Source organism: Amphibalanus amphitrite, unplaced genomic scaffold, assembly GCF_019059575.1.
Source record: "Amphibalanus amphitrite isolate SeventyFive unplaced genomic scaffold, NRLGWU_Aamphi_draft 000122F_arrow, whole genome shotgun sequence".
NCBI classification, from domain to species: Eukaryota; Metazoa; Arthropoda; class Thecostraca; order Balanomorpha; family Balanidae; genus Amphibalanus; species Amphibalanus amphitrite.
In genome coordinates, this window is record NW_024881617.1 from 82160 (window position 1) to 109755 (window position 27596).

At 48.5% G+C, this 27596-nt stretch overlaps 1 protein-coding gene across 3 annotated transcripts in view; it reads right to left on the minus strand.

Annotated features, from left to right (window-relative positions):
* Positions 1-8837: 8837 nt before the first annotated feature.
* LOC122381553 (cyclic AMP-responsive element-binding protein 5-like) overlaps positions 8838-27596 on the minus strand; it is a 122602-nt gene continuing 103843 nt past the window's right edge. For all 3 annotated transcript variants that reach the window (XM_043365855.1, XM_043365856.1, XM_043365854.1), the window contains exon 12: positions 8838-11173. In XM_043365855.1, the coding sequence (XP_043221790.1) occupies positions 10773-11173 (401 nt within the window). In that variant the 3' untranslated portion in view covers positions 8838-10772. The remainder of the gene's footprint in view (positions 11174-27596) is intronic.

A 27596-nucleotide genomic window follows, 5' to 3' on the forward strand; every position in this document is an offset into this window, starting at 1 on the left:
TGTGAGTGACTTTGGTTCGGACTCAAAGACGCCATTGCTGGATAACGAAAACAAATTCAGGACTGACATTTTCACTGTTTGTCGAAGCTCGCTCAATAAAATTTGTTTACTTGTTCATTTATCATCATCACGCCCAAGACTTTTGAAAAGGAATGGGGCTCGAACTGAGTTCAGTTCAAAAGATCGCTGAGCGCATTCCGAATAACAGGGATGGGGAATAAGCGCTGCTATTAGGAAGGTGCTTTGTAAAATTTATTCCAATGGGAACAGATGTGAGCTGGAATATCTTATCAAACCAATTTGAGATGCAAAATATACCTACTTTGTGGGATGCTTTTGTTAATGAGCATGTAACAGAAAATTCGTAAGGAAAGGTTAAAATCGTCACGGTAACCCGGTGCAGCAAGTCGCGATAGGTATACAGCGGGCGCGATACGGCTCAAGAAGTCGATGCAAGGCACATACATAACGGGGTAGGTACTGCAACGCTGGGTATCGCTAGGAGCAAGCTAAGCTTCAACCACTCAGCGTAGGATGCATTTTTGTTCCATATTCCTTTAAATTACATTTTTTAACTCCGGACATACACAAATGATCACCAAAATCGATGGAACAACAAAAAAAGCAGCAATATTGAACAATGAGACTCAATCTTTCAGCACTCAAGTTTCGACCATATATTATAAAATAGCCGATTTCCATGCATCACTCAGCTTAACGATCAACTTTTTCAATTGAATCCATATCCAAGATTCAAGAATCGTCTAATTCAAATAACTTGTGCATACTGATACTTTTCCAGCACCACCTTTCCTTTATCATTCAGTAAGACCAAACACTTTGAAAATGGATTTTCGACATTTTGAGTTAATTTTATACCTATACGAAGTATTGACGAAGAAATGGGTAAGAAATGCTACATCGCTCATCCAGGCGATGGTAACTTGAAGGCGTTACTATGCTTGTAACGCACGTGACTTCCATGTCAAGCACTAGCAAATCAATCCATGCACTTTTTACCGCATCATGTTTGCGTAAACATGAGTTTATTTAGTCCAGTTTAAGTTTATTTTGCTTTTAGTAATCTTCCATAAATTATTTAGTGATTCTCTCAAGTAATGTGATTAAAAATTGCCTCTGATGGCTATCATATTCAAGCTTGTTTTACTGTGCATTGTTAGCATTTCTACTGCACAGGAAGAGGATCCCGATACGATGCAAAAATGGTATGATATGAACTCCATGTTTATAAGCTATGGATATCGTACATACGGCCATTGCCAACTGCGTGACTATACAGTATCATTCGACGGCAGACGTATAGAACTGGCAATTGAAGATCTGCTCAAAAGAAGAGAAGATTTTTTCCACAAAACTGCCCGGTGGACTATAGACGAAAATGCAGAAGCTGCAGAAATAGGATACATGTTAAGCAGGCAACAACCACCTAATGAGACTTTATTTGAATATGGAAAGCGCGAAATTGAGGAAAACACATGCATCAAATTCAAAAAAGTTGAGGAAACTGAGGACAAGGCATGTGACACAAAGGGTAACATAGACTACTTTTGTTTATACGAAGAGGAAGGCACATGCGCTGGAGAGTATGGACAAAATTTAACGAAGCCATCACTGTTCAGCATAAGTGAAAACTGTGGACAACGTGGATTATTGCATGAGTTTGGCCATTTACTTGGATTATATCATGCCACCAGTAGATATGACAGAAAAAAATTCATAGACGTCGCATTTAAGCAGATTGGTTACACAAATGATCAGTTCTTTAGACGTGCCATATTCCATGACTATGAGCTTTGTGACCATTCTACTGAACAGCAATTGGAAATGCCATATGACTACACCTCAATCATGCACCCCGGACCATTGGAGTGGACAGAAAACTATGAGCTCGTCATGATAACACACGATCCAGGTTACTTGTATTTAATTGATTATATTCAAGATTTCAACCCTCACTTGTCACACTATGACAAGTTTATGTTGAATAAATTATATAAATGTGATAAAATATACGGCAAAAAGTGTGGCTCCAAGACATGTGGGAAGCTTGGTTACCTAGCGAAAAATTGCACATGCATGTGTCCAAAGGGTACCTCAGGAGAAACTTGTTCAAGTGTGGATTCAACTACGGATATCTACGATTTACCAAGCAAACCAGCTTGCTACAAAAAGGTGGACGCCGAAGACACGGAGTTTTCTCTTCAAGACGCTGGTCTAGAGAACATCGAAGGCCTGCAGGCGCCCTTCACCCAGCACTGTGTCATTGAGGTGGTCGCGGGGGACGAGTGCAAACTTCCCATGGTGAGCATCGACGCAAGGCAAACTATGCAAGCTATGCAGAATAGAATCAGATATTGGTTCGACAACGACGCTTTAGAATGCTCCTACTTCAGTGTGTTCTATAACGTCAGTCGCACCAAAACAAGAAATATTTGTTGGGACATGCTAGCTGTCAAACCTATGTATTGGATCTTCTCAAGACAAAGAAACTTCTGGATATTTGCCCGATTTAGAGATGACAAAATAGCGACGGTGGCTGGTGGGATCCACATCTACTTCCACAGCACAGGAGACTATCGCTGCGATCTTAACGGCAACGACATCTTTGATGCTATTAACGCTGGAAGAGCTCGATCAATTGGCGGAGGGGAAGAGTCAGCAAAGGCCATGGCGATTGTCCTTCCAGCAGCAGCGGTCTGTCTCCTGATGGTGCTCGGCTTCATCTATATGAAGTATATTCGGCAACCAATGGACGTGGACGAAGAACAGCCCGCAGAGGGCGAAGGAGGAGGTGGCGGAGAAGAGGGAGGCGAAGAGGGAGGTGACGAACAAGCCGCAGAAAACGCCGATGCCGAGCCGGAGTAGTGCAAAGATACCCACGAAGATTTAATTTGCATTCTAAATGCATTTCAAATTATCAGTTGGCGGGTTTCCGAAGGATCGTACTCGTCAGTACTCCACGTACCCTGTTGCAAGCTCATGTGGTCTATGTGTTAGCTTTTCAATATAATAAGTCATCGCATTTTCTTTGGCAATCTTCAGCCGTCATTGAAGGTCAGTTTTACCGATTTTGACGTTTTTATATATATATGTTCATGACTTGCCCACTAAAAGGCCACAAAATAACGAGAGTATATTCGAAACCTGCGAATCTAGCATGCAGGCATACAGATTTGACCTCGGGTCAGCGTTTGATACACAAAGGGCAAAAATCGTCGAAATTTTTCTATACAGAGTTTGTGTTCTGAAACAATTTTGATAAAAAGCATATACGTTAGCGCTTTAAAAAGCAATGTTTCCGTATCGCAACACGTCGGATGGTCCTATAACTTGGCCCAGAAGTTGAAGGTGACTAGCTCGAAAAAGTTGACCTCAGGTCATGCGGTCATTACCTGACCAGAAAGCAACCCTGCATGTCCGCCGATCCGTACAAACGCTTCCAAGGTGTCCGTCGCTTGAGCATGCCTACGAAAAGTTACTATCGCCAAACTGATGTCACGAAATATCCGTGATATCTCCTGCGTCACGCTGTCCAGCCACATCTCAGGGGTGTCGCCTGGCCCACCTTCCCCAGAGAGTTAACAACTTAACACTGACGTGTAGGTAGCCTTGGTCTCCCCGTGTCACTGTGCTCACATTACCACGAAGTTAGTCAGCGTGAACAAATCGGAAGGAATCTGTTGCCATGGTTGCCCTGTACCACAAGATAAACACCGCAGAGCCAAAAGCGAGAGCACAACATCCATCGGCTCAATGGGAGCATACTTCCGACGGGAATGTTTCTGGAAAACCGGCTCCGACGCATTAGCAGCTGGCATGCCGCATCCAAACAGGCGAGTCAGGCGATATGAAGCATTTATTGCCAGCCATTCAGCTCTCCGCATCCTGCCACAGAGGCGGACGCTTCATGGTCAGTTATGCGCAGCAATCATTGGCAATGGTACGACACATTCCATTGCACCATTCCATCAGCATGACGCCATTCGATTCAACCATTCTACAAATGCGACGCCATTCCACACATACAACGTCACATCTCATCCCCTCACATCTCATTTGGCTCTCCACATATCCACAAACTCCACTCATCGCGGCTCCTCGGACGTAGGCAGGCTGCCGCTGCCCTCACCGCAGTGCCGATAGCCCGACCACTAACATCTCCACCCCTAGGGCGCGGGACAGTGGGGCACCCGGCTGAGGCCGCGTCGCGGTCTGCCGCAGAGGCCAGCCCACTCCAAACAGCAGTCGACAAACCCCAGGCGGCCCCAGCTCCCGTCCCGATCCCCGCGCGCCGGCTGGCAGTCCTCTGCTTACTTTTCGTGTCATCCACGAGCGCATTAATGCATCAGCACGTACAGTGGGGCCCGGGAAATAATGACGTCACCACGGAGACCGGTGACGTCACATAAAACACACGAGATACCACAGAGGTTGATCAACAGTGCGGTATCGGTATGCGTCGTGCACGCACAAGCACAGGCACGCGTGCCCGGACGCACATTGTTACTACTGTGATACAAACGTGCTGCAAATGTGCAAACTGCGGCAAAAACGCACTTGGATGAGTCAGGTACTGCCAATGAAATGCCCCGTGATGATGGCACATCGGAAATCATGGTCACCACACGGGCAGTTGGGGATCATCTTACAGCTAGACGACCTTAGAAATCAAACATGCCTGACAACAGCAACTCTTTAGCAATGCGCAGTGCCAAACTATAAACATTGAAGCCACGCAGACGAGTAACCCAACACCAAACACATACCCGTGCCCCCAGCTAGCGGCGGTGAATCTACCAATCACGTGTTTATTGTTATACTGCAGATGTCCGCTGCAGTTATATCCTAAGATTAATACAAATCATTCGATCGCCACGGTATAAAAGCTTCTGCAGCGTACAGGTGAATCGCTCAGAGCGCATGTGATGTCATGTTCTATCTACATTTCGTAATGTTATTAATGATACACAGAAAACCGAGTACATCAAAACCTCACTTTGGAAATGACTCATTCCAAACAGACATCCAATAAATCTTCTACGGTGTTTAGGTCTAACGGCACAAGTATGGCAGCAACTTGTAGTGGCAGGCAACACCGTTCCGACGTGACACGTAACAGGAGATCCGCAAAATCGTTCATCCGTGCAGCGGGCATAACCCCAAATACGCTCACAAAAGCCATGAGCTTTTATGACGCACGAATATAATGCGCTCAAACCCGCGCAAGTTTGTATGAAATAACATGCCAAAACATCACATACGTAAAAATGAAGGCATGAATGTTAACAGACACATAACTCGTACAAATGCTACGTATTATAGCTATGTTGTAAATGACAACTTTTAAATCAACATCAACATCGGGGCATTCCACGTTAAATCAAACACCGAAATCCGTCATCCCCTTCGATTTTTCTGAAAATTTGTAGGCAGACTGGGCATGGTTCAAAACTGAGTTACGTATAATATTTTCGAAATTTGATAACGTATCGCTGAGATATAGGTCATCGAATATAGCGAAAAATGCGACACATCAATTTTTTAAATGGCTATAACTCTGGTTCCTTTTCTGGTATCAAAATGATATTAACAGGGTCTTATAGGCAATTGATAAGGCTTTGATTTTTAATTATAAAGTTAAATTGAAGTGACCTTGAAATGCATTTGACCTTGAATTAAAACATAAAAATTTAAATAGCAAAAAACACGTCACCTTCGATTTGGGTAATTTTTACATATTATGTCCGTCACAATGTTCCTAACCATCTGTGAAAAAATTGGAGTGGGCCATTCATAACTTTCGCGGCAAACGCCGTTTTCATACATCAACATCACGCAACCGCGCGTGACCTTGAAAGACAGAGTCAAGACATGCTTGCTTGTGTACACTTTCTGAAATGAATGATTGCTGATTAGTGATATCCCAAACTCTGCGAGAATGGAAATGCATAGTCATCGTAGTCAAGCATTCACGTTCCATAGTAAAAGTGTCTCAGGCAAACGGTATTTTGCGGTGAATTTTGAGCCGTGTGGAAATGCATCATGAAGTAAATTCAACGAAAACATTATCACGCAACGATATCTTCACGTCTTTTGATCTTCACTATACGAAAGAACATACATTTTTTAGTATGTATGGGGAATTTCTAGTTAATCCAATAATAAATATGGCAGTTAGAGGCCTGCTAAGAGTAACATGTCGCCGGCTGAGGCGGGCTCGGCCGATGCGGGAAACGCAGCAATCACAATTTTGTGTTTACACGTTCATATTTCAATTGTTTACCAACCGATTTTCAAAATTTATTCACCATAAGATTGCCTGTACATTTCTGAGTCTTCTCACAAAATTTGACGCGAATCGAACGTAATCAGCGGTAGGGAGCGCGATGTAAAGACGGAACCGTTCCGTTCCGTCCCGGCACAGTCTACAATTCAGGCGGCGCGTATAGCGGTCGGCGCCGGCTGCCGAGTCGCCGCGTCGCTGCGGCGACAGGATGTTCACTTTACACCGCTATTACTAGAACAGTTGTGAACCGATTTTCTTATTGCTTGCACGATGAGATGTCCAATTCAATTCTTAACAGGTAGCCATAATTAAGTTCGCATTAATCTTATGAGATATTGGCGAAAAACAGGAGGGGTGGGCGAAATTCGCTCTTCCCCCTCCACTGCGCGTGCTAACATACGTTTGCATATGTGCAATTTTCTTCAAAACTTATGAATGGCCCACTCTAATTTTTTCACAGGTTGTTAAGAATATGGTAGGCAATAAAATATATGAAAATGAGCCAAATCGAAGGTGACGTGTTTTTTGCTATTTCAATATTTGTGCTTAAGAACAGAGTTAAGCAAATTTCAAGGTCATATATTTAAGTAGGTGCAATTCTAAACAAATGCTTAAGAAATTACCTAAACAGTAAGGTTTATTTCATTCAAATCAAACAAGTACAACCAAAGTTATGGTCGTTCAAAAATATAAAGATGCAACATTTTGTAAAAATTTGATGCCCTATATTTAGAAGACCTGTGGTCAGAATGTGCAAAAAACATCAATGTAATGTCCGGGGCCACACAGGAACTCGCTCACAAATTTATAATGAAATCGCTGATGGTAAGGTGCAAAACAGCCGATTTTTGTTCGATTTGACGTGGAATGCCCCCATCTTGTTAAATCATTCTACTAGTTATTCGTAGCGATGGTCGAAATAATCGCTGCCATCCAGCCAAATTCATCGGCTCATCAAGCGTACCGTAAACCACACCACTCAATTGACCATAAGAATGAGCAAATCACACCACTACGTTATTATATCACCGTTATTGATTAGGTGACCGGATGGGGCAGCGAGCATACGCCACAAATAATGATTAATAATTTCATAATGACATTGGTTATTATTAGCACCAATGTTTTTAATACAATTATGTTTTCCAGTGATAACATTGATAACCTCATATTATCATAGGTAATTTAATAATTTGATAATTAACCCGCGCCCCACTGGGGTCTGTGTATAACACGCCCTACTGGGGGGGGGGGGGGCTATTCATAGCCCCCCCTCCTAACTCCGAAACTACTGGGCCGATCGTCAAAATTCAAACGGCGTCTGATAGCCCCGGAAAAACTGTCGAGCGAAACCTAATTTCATTGACCTCGAGGTCACCGATGACGTCACAGGTCAGGTCAAAGTAAAAATTATTAGCACTTTGGCTTGTTCACATTTTGGGCTCTGGCCGCCGTCTTACAAGTCAGATCAGGCTCATTTTTGGTTTCCACACTCGTGAACAGATGCTCTAGATACCTTGAGGGTACCAAACTTGTACTTTGATTTTCAGGTCAGGGTCAGGTCATCACAGGTCACGAAAATATTATATCATGCGTCGGTCACGTGACACATGTTTTATGGTCCATTTAGGCCATAGATTTCGAATTTGATGTCGTCTATGTCATTCGAGGTCATTTTGAGTCGAATTTAGCTTAGGTCAGGTCACTTTCAGGTCAAAAAAGGTCAAATTTTGAAGTTGAAATTTTTCAACAAAAAAGGTGTCTATTGGATGCAGTTTGAGCTCAGGAACACGATGGTGCCATTTATATTGGTGTACGATGCCAAATACGTACTGAAAAATTGATTTGAAAAATTAATAATTGTGAATTTTTTGCAATAATGCGTATAACTTGACCATTTTTGAAGATATTTAGCTAAAACTTGCTAGAGTTAGTCATAATCATGCGTTCTGTCACATATATTCCGGTTTTTTCGAAAAGTCAAAAACTTTTTGAAAAAAATATAAAAATATAAATTTTGAATATTATTATATAAAATTTTCGAAATTTTCAAAATTTTGAAAATCCGAGATAGCAGTTTGATAGCGCGGTCAATTCTGAGTTCTTTCATGCAAAGAAATTGGATCTAGCTTAAAAACTGAGCTCTTGGGAGCGATTGCCGTGGTTCAATGTTTTGCGTCGAAATCGGACGAACATGACGTCACTCTGACGTCATTTCCGGCCGACCTATGGTAGCTACGAAGTTCAAATTTTGACACAAGGTGTCAAATTGATGCAGCCGAAGGTACTGAAAGTTTGGCGTCGATCCGTCAAGCGGTTTGGAAGTTATTGCAGAAAAACGGGAGGGGGGCTATAAATAGCCCCCCCCCCCCCCAGTGGGGCGCGGGTTAAGTAAAGCTACTGGTTTTGAAAACAAGCAAATCTAATCACTCTGGGTTCACATTTGGCCAATCTTTTCAATGCAATGCATGACCCTCACGCGCATTATTGGTAAAAAACGCATAATTATACAAAAAAAAACACGCAAGGGTAGCAATCCGCGCCGCTTGCTTCCGGAAACAATTCGCCGGCTGCCGGCGCGGAACCAGCCTTCAATCCAACTCTCGCCTAAACTAACTCCCGACTCCAGACACTATCAGCCCACTGAGCGTTGCATGTGACTCCGTCCGAAATCATCCCCAAATCGCGGCTCCCACAATTCATTAGCTCAACAAAGACTGCGGCGGGAATCTAGCCCACACCAGTGGCGGCGGCGGCGGCGGCGGCGGCAGCGGCGGCGGGGCGCGAACGCAGCGCGCAATATCGCTATATGCGTGAGTGGTGTGCTGGGAGTTACTGCATCTATGTATTTTCCGTGTCATCAGCCATGGAGGTGATCGTGCCAACCAACCAGCCACCGCTCGGTAGGATATACTGGGACGGAGGGTGTGGGGAGCGAGGGAGGGTGGCGCGGGATTGGGTCGGGCGGGACCAGACGGGGAGGGGAGGAACTGCGGGTCGGGAGATGAGGGGAGGGAACGGGGAGTAGGGTGAGGGTGAGACTAGCTGACACGAGCGGCGGCTCAGGGCAGATCAGGCCCGGCGTCACGTCATCAGAGCCGGATGAGGGCTGAATGGAATAGCGCTGTCCGCCGCCGTTCGAGCGAAAACCCGCTGACGCTCCCACCCGCGCTACTGCCGTTTGGATAACAAATGGAAATACCCTTTTCAACAAATTCATTTTTTTCAAAATGACGCCACTAGCTAGCCCGCTTTATAAATTTCATCTGAAGGCCTTCATTTTTACTTCCACTTGTCTCTCCAAGTCGCACACTCGTTCCCGATCTCAAAATAGCGGGCCAGGCTCATCACCCGATATCTCCGCTCGTGATCTCTCGGCTTCGTGACGGCGCGTCAGCCCGCTGGCACTGCGGGCCAGTTAGCACCTATCGGGCGTCCGTCCTCCCGTCAGCCGGGGCCGCCTTCAGTGACAGTTGTGACGTGTCACTGGCCGGGCCGGCGGCTGCGGCGCGCGGCTCACCGTCTCAGGGCACCGCCGAGCCCCGAAGTACGAGTAATTCAGGTCGGATTCGTGTCAGCGTGCCAGGACCCCCGTAGAGCGGCCGCCGGCCACACCAGCGCAACTGCACGACACGGCCACTCAGGCGTCCGATATTTCTTCCGCGTTTACGCTGCGTCCCGCGGTGCAACTAGCAATCTAGTGCAGGCGTCTCCAGTGTATCAGAAAAGATGACGCAACTCTTTCGGTACCCAACAGCGCAGTCCATATCCAAACCCACCCAACCCGACCGAAATCGAGCCGGAAGGCAGTTCGATGCGCCCGTATACCCAGAGGTCTGTCACGTAGGCTGGCTAACGTTTTGACTGTCGTGACACACTTCTGAAGTCGCCGCCGCCGCCGCCGCTGCGCAGTCAGTCATCATCCGCGCGTGACGAAAACTTTACGGCCCGGGTCGAAACTAATCCCGAGTCTCTGCGAAGTGACACCCACCTCTGGCCAACCGTCAGCCGCTCGGACTGAGTCGGACGCGGGCGTCTCCCGCACTGCGAGTCACTGCCGACCAGCGGCCAGTGACTCCGAACAGCACTGGTAAGGCTGGGTTATCCCTCGTTGCATAGACGGTGAGTCGTTGAGAGTCACCGCCAGCGGTTTTCTCAACGCTATGGACGATGAACGTGGCACCGTAGGCGGATAACGAGGCATAACACAGTGGCGCCTAACCGGATCGGCCTCTCCATTGGGGCGAGTAGGCCTGAACACATGTAGTATTACTCTCCACTGGGATTAGAGTGAAGTACACACTTCCCACCCAGGCAATGGTCAGTGAACTGGTTTTAACCACTTCAGCGAACGGCTCTACCTACACCCCACAGCGGCGTTCTTGAACAGCGCCAAATCTGCCACCCTCCCTCAGTATCTCTCCTCCCCCTCTCTCCACCCTCCTCCCCGCTCTACCTCACCGCTCTACATCCGTTCACCGTGCGCCAGCGGCGGCTGGAGCGAGGCTCGGCCGGCCACAGACGCGGCCGGCAGCCGGTACTGGCGCAGCGGCGGCGGCCGCTGAGCCGACTGCTGCAGCCGCTGTCCGCCGGCCGGCGCCGGCTGCAGCAGGATCAGCTGGTGGGTGGCCCCGCTGGCCACCGGCAGAGTGGGTACCGCGGCGCCGGAGGAGAACACCAGAGGCACGGATGAGGTGACGCCGGCCACAGAGGCGGTCGGCACGGCGCCGGCCGGCCGCGCCACGCGCCGCACCTCTTCGGGTGGAGAGACGAGGCCAGCGCCGGACGGTACCGGTGCCTCAGCGCCCATCAGTCGCGTCAGGTCGTCCAGCTCCAGCCGAGAGAGGCCGTCAGTGTCGGCCGGCGCTGTGGGCACACAAGAGGGCAGGCCAGGTCACTAAACGGTGTCGGCCAGGGCTGTAGGGAAACACAACGGGACAGGTCGGGTCAGGTCGGGTCAGGTCACTAAACCGTGTCCGTCGGGGCTGTACGCACGCATCACGACAGGGTCGGGTCAGGTCAGGCCACTAAGCCGTTTCAGCCGGGGCTGCGGACACACACCAAGACATGTCATGTCGGCTCACACCGATCAATAGGGGCCTTGACAGACATGACTTCGGAAATACGAGATGTCTTGTCATGTCAGGTCACACCAAGCCGCCAGAAGTCAAACAGCTGCCAAGGGAAATCGACAAGCTAATACTGCCGGGTCCGGTCACATATGCTAGGTGAGAGCCTTGCCTTAGCATTCAGTGACATCTGTTTCCTACGAGCTTATCAAACGAGCTTATCAAACCAGCGGGGCAGCATCTGTTAAAGCTGAATGAATTTAATGTGCCGGGTAATATTCATCACATGACACATCTTTGGTGTCCTGTTAGCGCCGATATACACTGCAAGGATGACGTACAGTCCACAGCAGAAGTAATGTGTGGTTTCAGTCATGGGTATGTTCTGCTTCTGAAGCCTAGGAACGATAAGCCAGACTGCAACGAGACTTTAAATGTAGCTTACATGTATCTTCACCCTTGCAGCTACAACTTTATCTATTGACGTCATCTTTTCAATCAGTCCGCATTTAAAAATCGTCGGTCAAAGCCATCCGTTGAGATTGGTAAAACCACACATTACTTTAGCGGTGGGCTGTACATCTGTGGCATATTATTAAAATGATCCAATAGTATGGATATTGATGAGGGATTTGGCACTCGACAGCTGCCCGTGGCATGCACGCTTGACTTGGTCACTTAATTACATCCTGGACGAAGTTCCATCCCTTAAGACACATCATCCCCGAGAGTGTTGATCAAGCTCACTTCACAACTTTGTGCTTGTTGCCTTATTGCGTAACTGTCTGGCGAACTTTCATTGAAATCAAAACACACCGCGAAGACTTCCTGCGCCGTTCCCATCCCAATCGAACGCGCCTCGCGTCGCGGATGGTGCCCGGGAGGTAGGCTGTTCCGCAGCACACAGTAGTTCCCATTCCTCTCACCAGATGTCTCTCACCAATGACGCCTGATAGGGTAGACTGTGCCGTACAGCCTCAACCCCCCTCCACGAAGCGCTCGAGTCGGCTCGAGCGCTCCCCGAGCGCTCCCCGCGCTCGAGTCGGCGGGGAGCGGCGTTACAGCGATAATGAAAGACTGCTAAGACATAACGCATTGTGTTTGGCAGTGGAGCCGCTCGTAAAACTGTTATAAACGTTAATGTTGACTCTAATTATGTTTGTCTTTGGGCGAAAAATGTTGGTTAGGATGCGTTAGTTAGCTTACTTTGCGCGTCAACTGCTTTCATAGAAATGTCTATGAATCTCTATGAATCTCTCTATCTCTATGAATCCAAAACTAGTCCCACCGCAGCCCCAACACAAAAGAAAAACACACTTCACTAGCCGCTACTGGTACCGACTGCGCACCAAGCCAATAATCTAGTAAAGCGACATCCCAGTTGAAACTCCATACCATCACGCCACTGGTGTACCGGAGACAATAACCGAATAGATTGCACGGTCCGAACTGTGTGGTACAGGCACCTCAATCATCATTACCGGGAGCACCGCGACCCCCGTGAACCGTCAATGAGGCTCCATTGCCAAATGGCACTCCAACCATTGGAGCGTGACTCGCTATCGACGGGGGGGGGGGCTAAGGGGGTAGTTATAACAGCGACAACGACAGAGCAGGGCGGGGTGGGCAAACAGCAGCACAACGCCTTCTAAGCAGGCGCACGGTCCGCACTAACGCCATCCATCGTCGTAATGACTTCACTAACGCCGTATAATGCGCGCTTTACCCGTGCCTCAGTACACGAAGACGTGAATTTCGGGTATGCGGCGCGGCCATTTACATTTCGCAGTGGTCGTGACTGAGAGGTAGGCATCACGACCTCACTGGAAGACCGAGGGGAGGGGAAGGGAGGGGAGGTCGTAAGGTCAGGGTCGGACGAGCCCCGCAATAAAGGTCGTGTCAACGCTCGGTAACGACGCACTGGCACGCGATTTGTCATGTCTCATGCCGCTGGCAACCGCAGGTACAAGATAGCGCACCCAAGTAACTAGGAATCAACGGGACTCAAGTGACCGCGGCTTCGCGCAATGAGAAGTAGGTCTGCGGTGGATATTGTAGGCCCGAAATAGACTACTGGATTAGCAGTCAAAGCCGATACACATCCTCGCATCACATAAGCAGCAAATAGCTTCGCCAAATGACAGAGAGGCCTAGCATAGTTTCTCGAGCATTAGAGTTGTCATCAGCATACCACGTCTTCAACATATTTAGAAACCAAATCCACTCACAACTTCACAAATAGCCCTGCATATGTGATCATCCAGCTACAGTGAGTTTAGATAGTCTTGTAAGCCTACGCCAGGCCATTGCTCAGCGGGTGTATCTAGATTCCATCGTAGCCGCCGCAGTCCGAGTCCAGTCCTCTACCAATCAGTGTCTAATCAGTGTCAATCCTTATATCCCGTCCACAATAAGTCCATCCTCAGTCCTCGTCGGATCCAGCATCCCGGTAGTTCGTACTCAGTGGTTCGCTGGCCTGCTCATCCACCCATAACTACCCACATTTTCCCACATCTACCCACGCCAGCGAGGCAGCGCAGGCATCAGAGCAACGGGGGAGAGCAGTGGGAGGGGAGGGAGGTCGGATCAGCACGTTCTCAAAACCACCTAACGAGGCGTTCGTTAGACGGCAAAAACAGCGCAGAGTCGCAGCTGGGGCCGCGCTGACGTCGACAGCCGACTGAGGGAAGCCTTCGGCGAAGGGACGGACGACAGTCAGTAGTCTTTAGAACACACCCCGCGGCGCTCGGTCGCCCTCGGAACAATCCCCCAGCTCCTTCCACGTGCGCCTTTCGGTCAGAGCCGCAGCAGGATGCCCTTTACGGTACCGATGCTCGTATTTCCATAGCTGGGTAGCGTGGATGTCGTTACACATCTGTACTGCCCTCCGGCTGATAATGGCTGCCCAGTGCCCACTGAGAGAGGGAAACGCATGGCACGCCTGCTGGCATACCAGAAAATTAAGAAATAATAAATTTTTATTAATTATTTCTGATACCCTGTCTTAAGTTTACCATGGCCTTATTTAAGCCAGAATGGATAACTTCAAATTACTTATTTCAGTTTGAAGCATTTTAGTAAGCGTCACAGACTACTGACTAGCATTTTCAAAGAATGTGTGCCGCACCGTTGGAAACGAAAGAAAGTTATCCGGGATGTTTACAAAAGCAAAGCATGTTTCGCAAATGCGTCCGGACCATTTTGAAAGTTAATGCGTTTATTCTGAAAAGTAAGTACGATATATTAAAGCATACACGACCCTTTAGACCGGAATCACACTTGGTTCCACAAAGCGGCTATATTAACCAGCTCAGTATTCCCGCTGAACACGACACTCCATCAGCCGAGCTCTTCAGGCGCCCCCAGCTGACGAGCTCTCGACGAGCCGAGTTTTACCCTGACGGCGTGTTGTGTGCCATTTTGCGGCGGATCGTTCTGACACGCCGCGGAACGGTGCCGTTCCCGCTGAGCGGCGAGTGATGACCGCCATCAGCCGGCACATCAGAGCGCTGACCTCCGCCAGTCGCCAGAGGCGTTATAAAGAGGTCAGCCGGTATACATTACACAGCTGGGTCAGTGGCAGCACTGTCACTGTGTCCACGGATAGTGGCTGTGTGATACGGTCAGATGGACGGTCATCAGTCCCGTATTCGTTGCATTATGATGAGGCGACTGTCGAGTTATGTACCCTAGGAGATTTTAGACGATTTGTCTTAGAGGAAATTTAAGACGAGTACTGAGTAGTAGTCTAAAATATCCTGGTTATAAATAGTTGGGCCAAGGTCACAGAAGCATAAAACATGATAGCTATTAGATGCATCAATACAGAAGGCACACAAAGCTTATCATCAGCTAAGCGATCTAGATTTTGAGCAAGTTGGCCTCAAAATACAAATATCAGGTGCGGAACAGAGCGGTCGTTTGAGTTCATTTTCACATTCCACATCACGGGTGCCACCTCATGAATACAGAGTGACCAGTCCATGGCATGATGTATTGAAAGTAGTGGACCGGGCTGCGCCCGAACCATTCCTTGCCAAAGTACTGTCCAGTGTTGTCCTTTCACAGCCGCAACGGCAATGCATACCAAACGGCGCGGCCCATTTCGAGTCTCATGTTACTGCCCAGTCAGGCATTGGCAGGTTGCATTAGGGAGATGCAGGTAGACTGGAGTTTGGGAACGGGCGGTGGATATTTTATTAGTTTCGTTCTCAGGCTATGGGAGCCCGAGTCTAGACAGAGAAAATGGAAAGGAGCAGCTTATATAAAGTTCTTCTATCGTGACATTCGTGACATATTCATCACATTTTTCGTGACCGATGAGACGCCATAATCCCAAGGAGCTCAGCATAAAACTCAGACTGACATCTCCTGCCAGTCGCATAACCACATCTCACGAGCGCGACATCTTATCGTTCAGCTCGACAGAACACATCGCAGCGCGGTCGGTCCGGCAATGAATGGAGTCCATCGGACTTCCAGCCGTCTGACCGGCTGTATACAGAGCTCTGACTGGCTGTCTGCCCCCTCGGACATCGCTCGACCAATCGGGCTGACGAGGCGGGCACCACGACAGTGACCGAGCGCCGCCGCCGCCAGATAGCCGACGCCAATTGCCCGATGGTCGCCACATCAACTATTGATGGCCTTGGTGGTCTGAAGGACCGGCTCGCGACGAGCGGCACCCGTCAGAGATACGATCATCCGCTGAGCGCGTCCGAGCAGAGAGCTGAGACGCGTGGGCGGGGGCCAAAGAGGCGCTGTGCCATGGGACCAGGGGCCGAACCTATGGGACTCACTACGTGATTGCGAGATTCTATGACAATGAGTATTAGACCCATGGGCCAGATAATTGGACCCTAGGAGCCAAGCCAATGGGACTTCGAGATCACGTACTTCGCGTGTTGACTGTCCATATATGAGAATATGAGACCGTCGCTATGTGATTGTGTGGTAGTCAACATCCCACGCGGGCGGAAGCAGACAAATTGCAGACGGAGGTATGCCACGCCAAAAGTACAGCCACATAGCTGTAGCGCGCAACAACACAATTGTTGAAGCGCCGATATTGCCAATATACGCTGGTAGAACGTGTACTGTAATCATGAAATTGAAAAATGCATTGGATAAGGTACAAAGCAAAAAAAAAAACGATATTGAATGTAGTACAAGGCACAACAAAACGCTGAAACATTGAATAGCTTGGATCACAAAAACATGCATAGGTAAGAACTCCGATATGAAACGCCTAGCAATTTATGCGCTAGGGCAATAGAGGAGGGTCATGATCGTATCATGCATCAGGTGGCTCAGCAACTTTTCATATGATTGGTCCACAATCATTATTTAGGAAACGCTAAGAATAATACTGCTGCAATTACTAAGCTTGCGTGGATGAATAGTGGGTGCTGGGTGCTGACTGCTGATGCATTTACTATCTAGGAATCGTGTATGACATTTTAGACATAAAGCCGCATACAGCTTGTGGAACTACTTGGGATATTTTTACTCAACCGTGTTGAAAGCCTTCTATTTTGAGTAAAAGGCTTTTCTGTCCTGTCACCAGCAAGATGTGGAGCTTTGCTAAGTGCTGGTACAGTTCCCGAGATCAAACCAAGGTACCGGGTAACGCACCAGCGAGCATGGGCATTGAGCCAGAAATGTTAACGATCGGAAGTAACCCTGATTCAGAAAAAGTAGTAGATTGAGAAATGGCGCTTGCCTGCTGTGAGAGTTGAAGTCGAGTGGCTTGAACGGAACAGGTGAGCATCATAAATGTAGAGAATGTAGAGGCTCTGTTCACGACGCAAGTAGGAAAAATAATGTACCTATGTCCCTGGGACATAGTTACATGATCTGTTTACACATTTACACAACAACGGACATTTATTTTAGAAATGTAGAGGCGCCCCCTATTTTCTCCATTACATCGGCATTAAACAGCACCTTGTCATTAGTTACTTTTACGACACATACATCCCGCAACTCATTACTGAGATGATTTAATAATCATCTGCAGCAGTGAACAGTTGATTATTCAAAGGACGCGACAGTCGAATTTCTACGTACTGGGATTGTAAATGCATATCCGGGTGGCTTCCCACTAAGAATTTTCCGTCACCGTTGTCATCAAACTTCAAAGATGACAGATTCTGAAGTTCATAAAGCGTGCGTTCATTTGAAAAGTAATGCAAAAGATTAATCTAGGAATTCGTGGACGAAACTTCGTGAACGAACTGTGTTCGCCAGGGCTCTGCAGCGATTTTGAAATACAAAGTTAATAGTGGATGTCTTTACATAACCTTAAAACAATCATTTGGGCTGTCAGATTTTTTTCGGGATGAATGGTGCTCCAGCGAAACACAAAATCGCACGAAGGTGTTAAACCCCAAGATTTTGTAAGTTTTATTTCTGTCGTTCAGGGTCCTTAATGAGACCGATTTTAATCCTCATTCACATCTGTATGACTGCATGTGTGTATGAACGTTGAACGCATCCATGGCACCCGTTAATGGACTGGAGTTTGTCTCCAGATACGCCAGGTGATTCGCTGGAGCTGAGAGGCGATCTCAAGGCCGACTCAGCAGCCAGTGTCCCAGAGCTAGTTCGAATTCAGCGCGATGCAGTTAGTCATCACGGCCAAAGCGACTCCTCAGCCCAGTGGCGGCACCGATCTTCTCACTGTTAGAGACCTCAGTCGACAGCAGGCTTTGTTGGCGACACTCCACGCCGCTATAAACGATCACTCAGTGGGATGTTGTACGACTGGCTAAACGCTGCCTACCAATCCGGCCGGACAAAACGGCCTCTTGTTGGACGACCGAGCTCAGTTCCGATCAATCAGTCCTATGAGATCGCTCTGGTCTCGCTCGAACTGGCCATTTCAGCGAAATCCGCACCGGAACAAGGCCGGCGATGGTAACTTAATCAGCTTCCCCACGTGAATAGCTCACAATGGCTGGGAAGCTAAATGAACTCAAAAGTGGCTTAGACACTCACACAACCATAGAATTATGAGTGATAAAATAGGACTTAACCCTTGTTTCTCGGAAAAGTCCATGCGAAATTCCGAGCTTTCTCCAAACTACGGCAAGTACGCATATACCTTACACAAGTCAAAATAGCGACTTAGAAGTGTGCGGTACCAGCTCCTTACGACAGACGCCATGACTTTCAGACAGCTGTGTGCCCAGTGATTTGCAATTACCACAGACCAGTAGCCAGTTGGCACTGACCAGTACATACAGTCTGAGTACCGCAGACGTAGCGCCGACCCGAGGGGAACACCCGAGCCGCAATGACTGCACCGTCGCTCTATAGCCTTGGCACGGTCCATCACGGCAATGACACCCCAGAGATCGACCGCAATAACTACAGCACCGAACCGGTAAGTCCCGCAGGGCACCGCGCGCACGTGAGTGGAGTGCGGCCGCAAACAGCCGCCACAAACAGGGCCACAGCTGACACAAACAGCGGCCGCAAACAGCCGTCATAAACAGCGGCCATAGTCTGACACCAGCAGCCGGCACAAACGGGGTCATGGTCTGACACAAACTGCCGCCACAAACATATAGGTATAGTACAGCAGTGAAATACCAGCAGAGACCACAAGCAGACAGCAAAATCTAGCACAAACATACCACGGACAGGAGCAATACAACCAGTCGGGGTTTGTGTCTGTTTGACGTTCGACAAAAGAAAGGCCAGAAAAGAAGAATGAGCCTTTCGGTTTCGTTTAAAAGGAACATGAATTATGAAGGCATCGAAGTTAAAAGCTTTACCTATGCTGAGCTGCCAAAGAAACTGATGTATTGTCGCTCGTTCAGCCAATGATTGAATACCCAAAGGAATAGGAAGAACCCTGTTTTCGGCTGTTGCTATCTCTCCTGTTTTTCACAGCTTTCCGTCAGTCCCAACACTTAGTGGATTGTGAGCCAAAATAGAATCGCATAGTGAATTCCACGCAGGTGTCCCTAAAATGGAGAAAGTGCGGAAAAGACACACGATAAGGTGCGACAGAAACGGCGACAATATTGACGAAGAGCAGGTCACTTCACAAACGCTTGTCTTGATGCCGCTCTCAGTGTCAGAACGATCGTGACCAATATTCATTTCTCCGCAATAAATAAAAACTGAGCTCTATAACAAAGCAAAGTCCGATGAGACAAGCTTCCTTTTATTCCTTTCCACCATCAAATCAGGATTCTCAAACAACTAATCCATCAAGTACACGTGTACAACCTTCAAAAGTCCAAGCTTTTTCTCGGCGTACTCCGATTTCACGATCAGGCAACGGAAGCCGTATAGACATTAGCGAAGCGTCAGCTCCAGCCCGTCGGTCGTTTGGATAGGCGCGGTCCTCTCGTCCGAGCGGCAGGCTCTGTAGGTCGGCACCCTCCAATTTTGACGGCACGCGCCACACGTGACCCAATCCAACAGCGACGGCGAGGGCCGGCCGGCCGGCGCCCGCCTGGTCGATGGGTCCGCCCGGACCCCCAAAGTTCGGCGGCGCGAGAAGGGGGGTCGCGCCGGCGTGGCCTCGCCAGGCTGGCCCGGGCCGGGGAGCCGGCTGGGCTGGGTGTGGGCGGGGCTGACCGGGGAGGGGAGGGCAGGAGGTCACTGAGCCGGCCCGACACGACCGATCCGAGACGTCCGGAGGCGACGCGCGCGGCGCCAGCCAGCCGGGCCGCCGAGACGCCTCCGCCGGTCACGACCCATTGCACCGCCGTCGGCGGCAGGCGCTCCGGCTCGACGGGCCACTACGCCGCCGAGCTCCGACCTCGACCGGTCAGTCAGCCCATTCGGCACCCTCACCACCAGACACGCCCAGCCAAATCGGCGCACTAGCCGCCTCAGGACGACGGACGAATTCGGCGCACTCATCGTGCCCAGATGTCACACGAATTCGGCGCACTGCCGACATAGGGCCGATCCAATTTCCGCGCACGACCGTCGCCGGCGGAGCGGGGACCGCCGCCGGGCACAAACAGAGTCACTATGTCGGCGGCTGTGACGGACCAGCTGCCAGCACAGAGGCCGAGCGCCGCTCGGACGGCCAATCACCGGGGATCGCCCCGGGCCGGGCCATCAGGAGCACCGGCGGCTGGCGCCCGTCAGCGGCCACTCTCCGACAGCCGTCAATGAGCGGCCGTCGAAATGGAGACCGCTCTGAGCGCGGCGTTATGAACTGGCCGAGAGTGGCGGCGCACCTCATCTTGATGCCGGCCGCTCGCCAACTGTTGCTGGTTGCGTCAGCGGGGACTGGATACCCGGAGAATATCTAAACTGCCCGCCACTGCACTGGTCAGCAGACAGTTCACAAAATGCCTCATCGACAACAGACGAGAGGCGGCTGAACAAGTTTCCAGCAAGAATTACACAAAACATTGTCACTTCAAAATTCAGCATGTTATGACCGACCTTGAAGATAACAATACCAATGAGGACAGCTCAAACCAAATATTGGCAAGGGACGGTCAAAGTGGAGTTGCCGGCAGTTAACTTTTCATCTTTATGTCAACACATTCAGGTATTTTAATCCCTAACAACCTGAAACACGAAACACTTCTCGTCAGGATATGAGACCCAACTACATCCTCCGTTCTTTGACATTAAAAAGGCAGTGACAAATCGAATCAACAGAGCGATAACGTTTATAGCATTATGTAGACGTTTTTACACTTCAAATGAGGAGGATCTCTGATGTATGTGGGTTATCCGAGACCATATCGCCGGCGCGTTTTGAGCTCAGCTAAGTTGCCTCACAAAGTTACCGTAGTAGCGACTATAGTTACCGTATAGCGACAGAGCCGAAGTAAAAGGTCCGTGAACCGGAATCCATTCTCTCCGATGTATCGCGAAAGTGCCTCTGAAAAGTTAAGCTTTTAATTCCCATAAGAGTTCATAGAACAATGCAGAGCTGAGCTCAATGACGATAGGATCAATACCTTTTGAAGCAGGTTCACGAACTTCAGAAAAATATGCAATGCTCGCCCATTAAAAACTATACATATGAAAAGGATGCAACATCAATGCTGTTAACTTTTCAGTTCTTATGTGCCATGGCATGATGAATTTCCCATGTTCCCATAAAAACAGTGGACGGTTTCAGTCAAACCAAGGAGTCGATCTATGTTCCTCCTTCCTCCCGCAGCCTCCTCTGTGGCCTTTTTTTACATCCCAAGGAGCGACCTCATTGCGCCAACCCACCGCCATTATTGATCTACCTTATTAGAGGACTAACCGCATTCGGACTTGCTGTCGATATTTACTCGCCAGTGTAGACGATCCATGGTAGACGCATACACTTACGGCGCTTAATTAATTGCATCGACTCGTAAGTTATGATGGCAATGCATTAGTACGGAACCAAAGCTATTCTCAATGTCTTTCTGTGGCTGACAAATGCCCGTTGGCTCATTGAATCATACCATAAATTGCAACAGGAATTTCGAGGCAGCACTTTGTTTTATTGAGACCTACGTCCGATATTATGAGGCTTCGTGGCGCATATATTTGAATGCGTTGAGACACCAGCAGCATAGTAGCCGGATCGGACTTATTAATACTTCACTGAGCTCGTACGAGATACACGGCAACAACTCGTTACCAAGTTAGCGGCCAACCGCCAAACGGCTAGCTAAATAGTCGGCCAGTCCCATTCCATTCCTCCTCATCTCCCACCATACTTTATAGGGTGGGACCGTCCACCACGACAGCCGCTCGCTCCCAGACGACGGCACGGGAACAGCATCATTGTCAGCAACGATTTGTATCAGCAATAGAGGCTCCTATTGAGCGCTGAAAGTTGTCTCGATTAATGCGATTATTCGACTGATATTGCTCATGTAACCATTTGATACAAGAATGAGTCACAATACCCAGCAGCTGACGGGACATTTGTATTTGGAAAACTGGCCAATGGAGAGTTTATGTGATAACAGTCGATTGCCTGCCAAAGGCGCCTAAAGTAACCGTAAAGTTGCCTCGGCAAATAGAACCTAAGCGAGTAAACAGAACAAACGAGGAAATGCGCACAGAAGTTCGCTCCAATGTAAGTTAAGAAATGCCGACCTAACAAGCCAGAAAGTTCAGAAGCAGTGATGCGTTGGCACAACAAACAAAGTAGCGCAGAACAGTGTCACAGTAAAGTAACTTGGCGTCAGTTACGGTGACCCAACAAACGAGCAAACAAATTACAACAAAGTAAGAACAATATCACACCAAATCTCCAGAAGCCTGGCGAGTCCAGAAACAGTGGAACAATAGGTCTTGTATCGGTAAATAGAGGATTCAATCGCGAAGAAAAAAACGTTTAATGCAAAGATGTGAAACATCTAAACCCATAGATGATGTTGTCACATATTATTGGAAATCTAGTTGGCATATCCATTGTACATTTATGTTCTACACAGTGCATAAAGTAAATTACATTAACACATTATGATCATATCACAATTATAATACATCATTATACCAGTATAACGCCTTTTGGGGCGACTAACGGAGCGAGCGAGAGGGTGGGCCTTGCACGTGCGAAATTGCGAGGGGGTACCTCCAACTGACTTGTGCACGGCACCCTACTAACTGGTCTCTAGCGATGTGCCAAATTTGGGCACAATCGGCCCAGCCGTTCTCGAGATCTGGAAGCGGCACCCTGCACGTGCGCACGTGCAAAATGGGTCCCAACTGACTTGTGCACGGCACCCTACTAACCGGTCCCTAACCGTGTACCAAATTTGAGCGCAATCGGTCCAGCCGTTCTCGAGATCTGGAAACGACCCCTGCACGTGCGCACGTGCAGCAGCACCCCAACTCTGGCACATGTATATGCAGCGCCTAGTGGGTGCCTACCTACATGCCAACTTTCAGCGCAATCGGCCTAGTAGTTACCGAGATATTGCAACAATTACAAAAGTGACACCTCTTCGTTTTGCACGTGGCACGTGCATAAGGGGTCACCCACATGCATCGGGAATAGTCCAATACTTGGTAGAAGGAATGAAGCTACCCTACAAAAATTACCGCGTGTAAATCGGTCAAGTGGTTGCTGAGATATAAGCCTCGCAAAAGCGTGACCACGGCCGGCCGGCCGCTCATACTCAGAAATTTCCGTTAATCTAAGGAAAGACTACGCTCGCTTCGCTCGCTCCGTAATCACATCATAACCCGCGCCCCGCTGGGGGGGGGGGGGCAGAATCTGCCCCCCCTCCCGTTTTTCGCCAATAACTTCTAAACGCGTTACGCCAGCGACGTCAAACTTTCAGTACCTTATCATACATCAATTTGACACGTTCCCTGAAAATTTGAGCGAAATCCGTCGGAAAATTTTTGAGAAATTGACGTTTTAGTGACGTCATGTTCGCCATTTTCGCCTAAAAAATGGCAAAATTTCAAACGCCGCTAACTTCTTCATTTTTAAAGGAATCAAGACGTAACAAAAAAGGTTATACGTGATTCTACTTTGTCTATCAAATGGCTATCTCGGTTTTTTGAAAACTTTGGATTTTGGCCAAAATTTTTCCAAAAAAACTGACTTTTTTGGGAAAATATTTATAAAATCCAAAATTTTGAGTTTATCGAAAAAACCGGAATATATGTCAAAGAAGTGGTCTATGTGCACCTACATACCAATTTTGAGAAGAATCGGTTCAAAAATGTGGGAGTTATTCAAAATTTTATGACGTCACGACACACAAAAATTTTGAAAAATGATTTTTTTGGAAGTTCTAGACCTCGTACGGAAATAAGAATAGCACCATTCGATTCGCCGTGAAAAACTGCATAAGATAGACACCTTTTTAGGCCTTAACAACAAACTTCAAAATTTGACCTCACTTGACCTGACCTTGACCTGACCTCGACCTGAAATTCATCCAGAGGTGGTCCATATCACTTATTGAGTGTGCCTATTGAATTCCATGAGTAAAATGACCCATAAAACATGTGTCGCACATGCCCTTTTCTATATTTTGTTTTTGGTGACCTGACCTGACCTGACCTGACCTTGACCTTGACCTTTGAATGACATTGTGTGCAACGAATATTGTCTTGGTAGTCTAAGAACACGTTTTGGGCAATCAGTCTCAGTCCATTCTTCGGCAACTACGGTGCAAGGCCAATGCTGTAGAAACTTGCATTTTGTACCCTTGACCTGACCTTGACCTGACCTCTGACCTATTTAAGTAAAAAAATTTGGGCTCTTAAGATCCGCCTTGTTGAGAGCTTTCGATTGCCGTTTTCCCCGTCTTTCTACGACCATCGGTTCGGAAGTTAGACAGGGGGGGCAGAATCTGCCCCCCCCCCCAGCAGGGCGCGTATGGCTGAATAGCCCAGCGGGACGCGGGATAACGCAAACGAGGACAATCACGATAATAAAACGGACTCCTTCGATTTAAAATAATCGCTGAAGTCAACAATACTCGCTATCTCAAATCCACCGCCGTTCATAATGCAACTGCCATGTCGACTCCGGAAGTTCTCATAAGACGGCAACTTTTAACTGAAGTACTTCTGGATGTGTTTTAGATTGGTTTGACACATTTGTCAAGTGGATCTATGCGGTGCGCAGTACGGATATTACAGTGCACAGCTGGCCTGCCAATTCTCCGTACTGCTCTCATGAAACTCGCTTTAAGACAGAAGCAGAGCGCTACGCCCTTCAACAACGTCTCAGCTGGGACGAGATATAAAACCAAAATAACAGAACCTAGATGCGAAAAAGCTAGCCGGTGGATATAAAAAACTCCAACCAAAAGGTGAGGCATTTAGAAAACGAAAACAGCATAATCTCAGCACCGGGCCCGCAATTAAACCGCAGCAACCGTGGGCCCGTATTGATTACGGCCTCTACATCAGGGATGATGCCAAGTCGCCTGTAGCATAAGGTGATCAGATATGTTCTCGATAACTTCTCGGAGTGGATGTTCGCCAAGCCATTTCATGAGCCAGCAACGTGTTGCCGCTATCTTGATGATGTGAAGTCACGTGTAAGGTCACGTGGTTACCATTGAAATGATTATAATCGGATGATGAGAGATCACGTGGCAGTCACCGAGGTAACTCTGCATACTTGGCTCTAAATTAGCATAAAGCTTCTGATATGAATGAATAAATGTTAGGACGAAAATGGACGTATGTTTTATGTGTGAAATTTATTCCAAGACGGTGAAATTTATTCCAGATACGCTCGTGAAAACCACGGCGTAGGTAACAAAATCCCACTCCACCACATCAAGAGACAGAGGACAGTTGTCGAACACAGTCACATCGAGCTTTCCTCCTAACAGCGCGTCGACGCATGATTTCGACTAATCCGATCCCTGCAGAGTCGCCTGTGTCGACATGGAAACCGCTCCTGGCGTCGGCTTCTCGCAATCACTGCCCCGCCGAGGGCCCCTGGCATCGCTCCGCGCGGCCCAGAGTCATAGCGCGCGTCTGAGGGTGACACTCTGCTTTGATTAGCCATGCCAGTGACATGCCGTGCTCATACTGCCGTGAACTCGGCCTGACAGCCACCTGCGCTAACGGATCTCAGAGTTCTGAACTTCCCTGTATCTGTTCGGTGTCACAGCTGAACATCCGGGTGTCGCACAGGATGACACAGTGATTAGTGACAGGTCACCCAGAAAGGTCAGACAGGGTCCGGAAGGTCGCCCTTAAAGATTAGACATGTCTAATGACCTGCAGGTCACCCATACGGGTCAGATAGGTCACTCAGACAGGGTCAAAAAGGTCACCCAGACAGGTCAGAAAGGTCACCCAGAAAGGTAAGAGAGGTCACCTAGTAGACCAGGTAGGTCACCTTGACAGACCAGACAGGCCAGCCGGCACTCGCCAGAAGGTCAGCCCGGTCTCACGGGCACCGATCGAAGGCATTCAGTCCCGACAGCCTCCATCCAGGGATCAGACGGTTACTGCAGCATTCTCCAACACTGAGCCAGAAGTCGCTCTCACAAAGTGACACCGTAATATTTCTTCCCATCCCCACGGGGCAGCGGTTGGCCGACAGCTCACTGAGGGTACGGGGACCCGCAGTTGCTACTGTACACGAACCCCAAGTCTAACCGTCTGTCCTGTCCAGTAACAACCGATAACATTGATATCGACTGCTGGTCCCTGTACAAGAGCAGCTGAGGTTTCCTGTGAGTACCCTCTGACAGCTTATCGTTGTTCCCTGTGAGGGTGCTGGGACAATTAACTCAGGGTCGCTGTACAGTAGCAACTGCGGGTCCCTGTACCAGTCAGATCTCTGCCTGTCTCCCCGCGCCGCCGGCCTGAGTCAGGGCTCGACTACTGAACCGTCAGCGTATCGGCCACGGCTGGTGGGTGTATGCGGGCCAGCCGGCCAGTCGGAGATCATAGTATTGAGCCGCCACCCGGCTACACACACGTAGGTAGGCGTCTTGTTACGAAGGCGCGGCACGGGACGGGCCGGACCAATATAGCACGGCGGAGAAAACAGACCAGGGGAAATAACGAGAGGAGAAACAGAGCGAGAAGGTAACAAGGGCATACGATCCGGCCAGTGTAGGCATGCAGGAAACATGCAAATCACCTCCATCGTACGTTCTCGTTTTGTTTCACAAACAGTTTTTCATATATAAATGTCCTGGAAAGTCGCAATGAAGGTTATCCACACTGGGATGCTATGCATCGGTCATGACAGGGATTAACTTATAGGCGTATTTAGGTATGTTTGTGAACTATAAAAGACTTAGCACGTGCAGTGTGCATGGATATATTGAACAACAGGCGGGTCTGTTCCATCCTTTACATGCGCGTTGGTGGTAAGAACTGGAAAGAGCATACCCTCCATTTAAATGATACCGCAAACGGAAAACGGACCTCACAGAGACCGACAAAGGATTCAAACTAACACCTACAGCAATATAAATGTAAATATCAGCGACATCTCACCTACGGACTGCATCTGTCTCATACAAACTCCATTTGCAGGAATCAGGAACTAGAACTTTTTCTTCGCGGCTTGCTTCAAAGTAGGTACGTCTAGCACAGTCCTATTTGAAAAAGCAATGGACACCCATCCGGGTCTTTTGCGTTCAGCGAGACGCAAAATGGTAATTAAATTTTGCGACTGCGCGCTGATAGCGACAAACAGGATCTCACCAACCGTGAACACTGGCAACCACCCGAAACGCATCACAAACGTTCACACGGCGAGGTCCATGTGTTATCAACACCGCTTGGTAAAATATCAG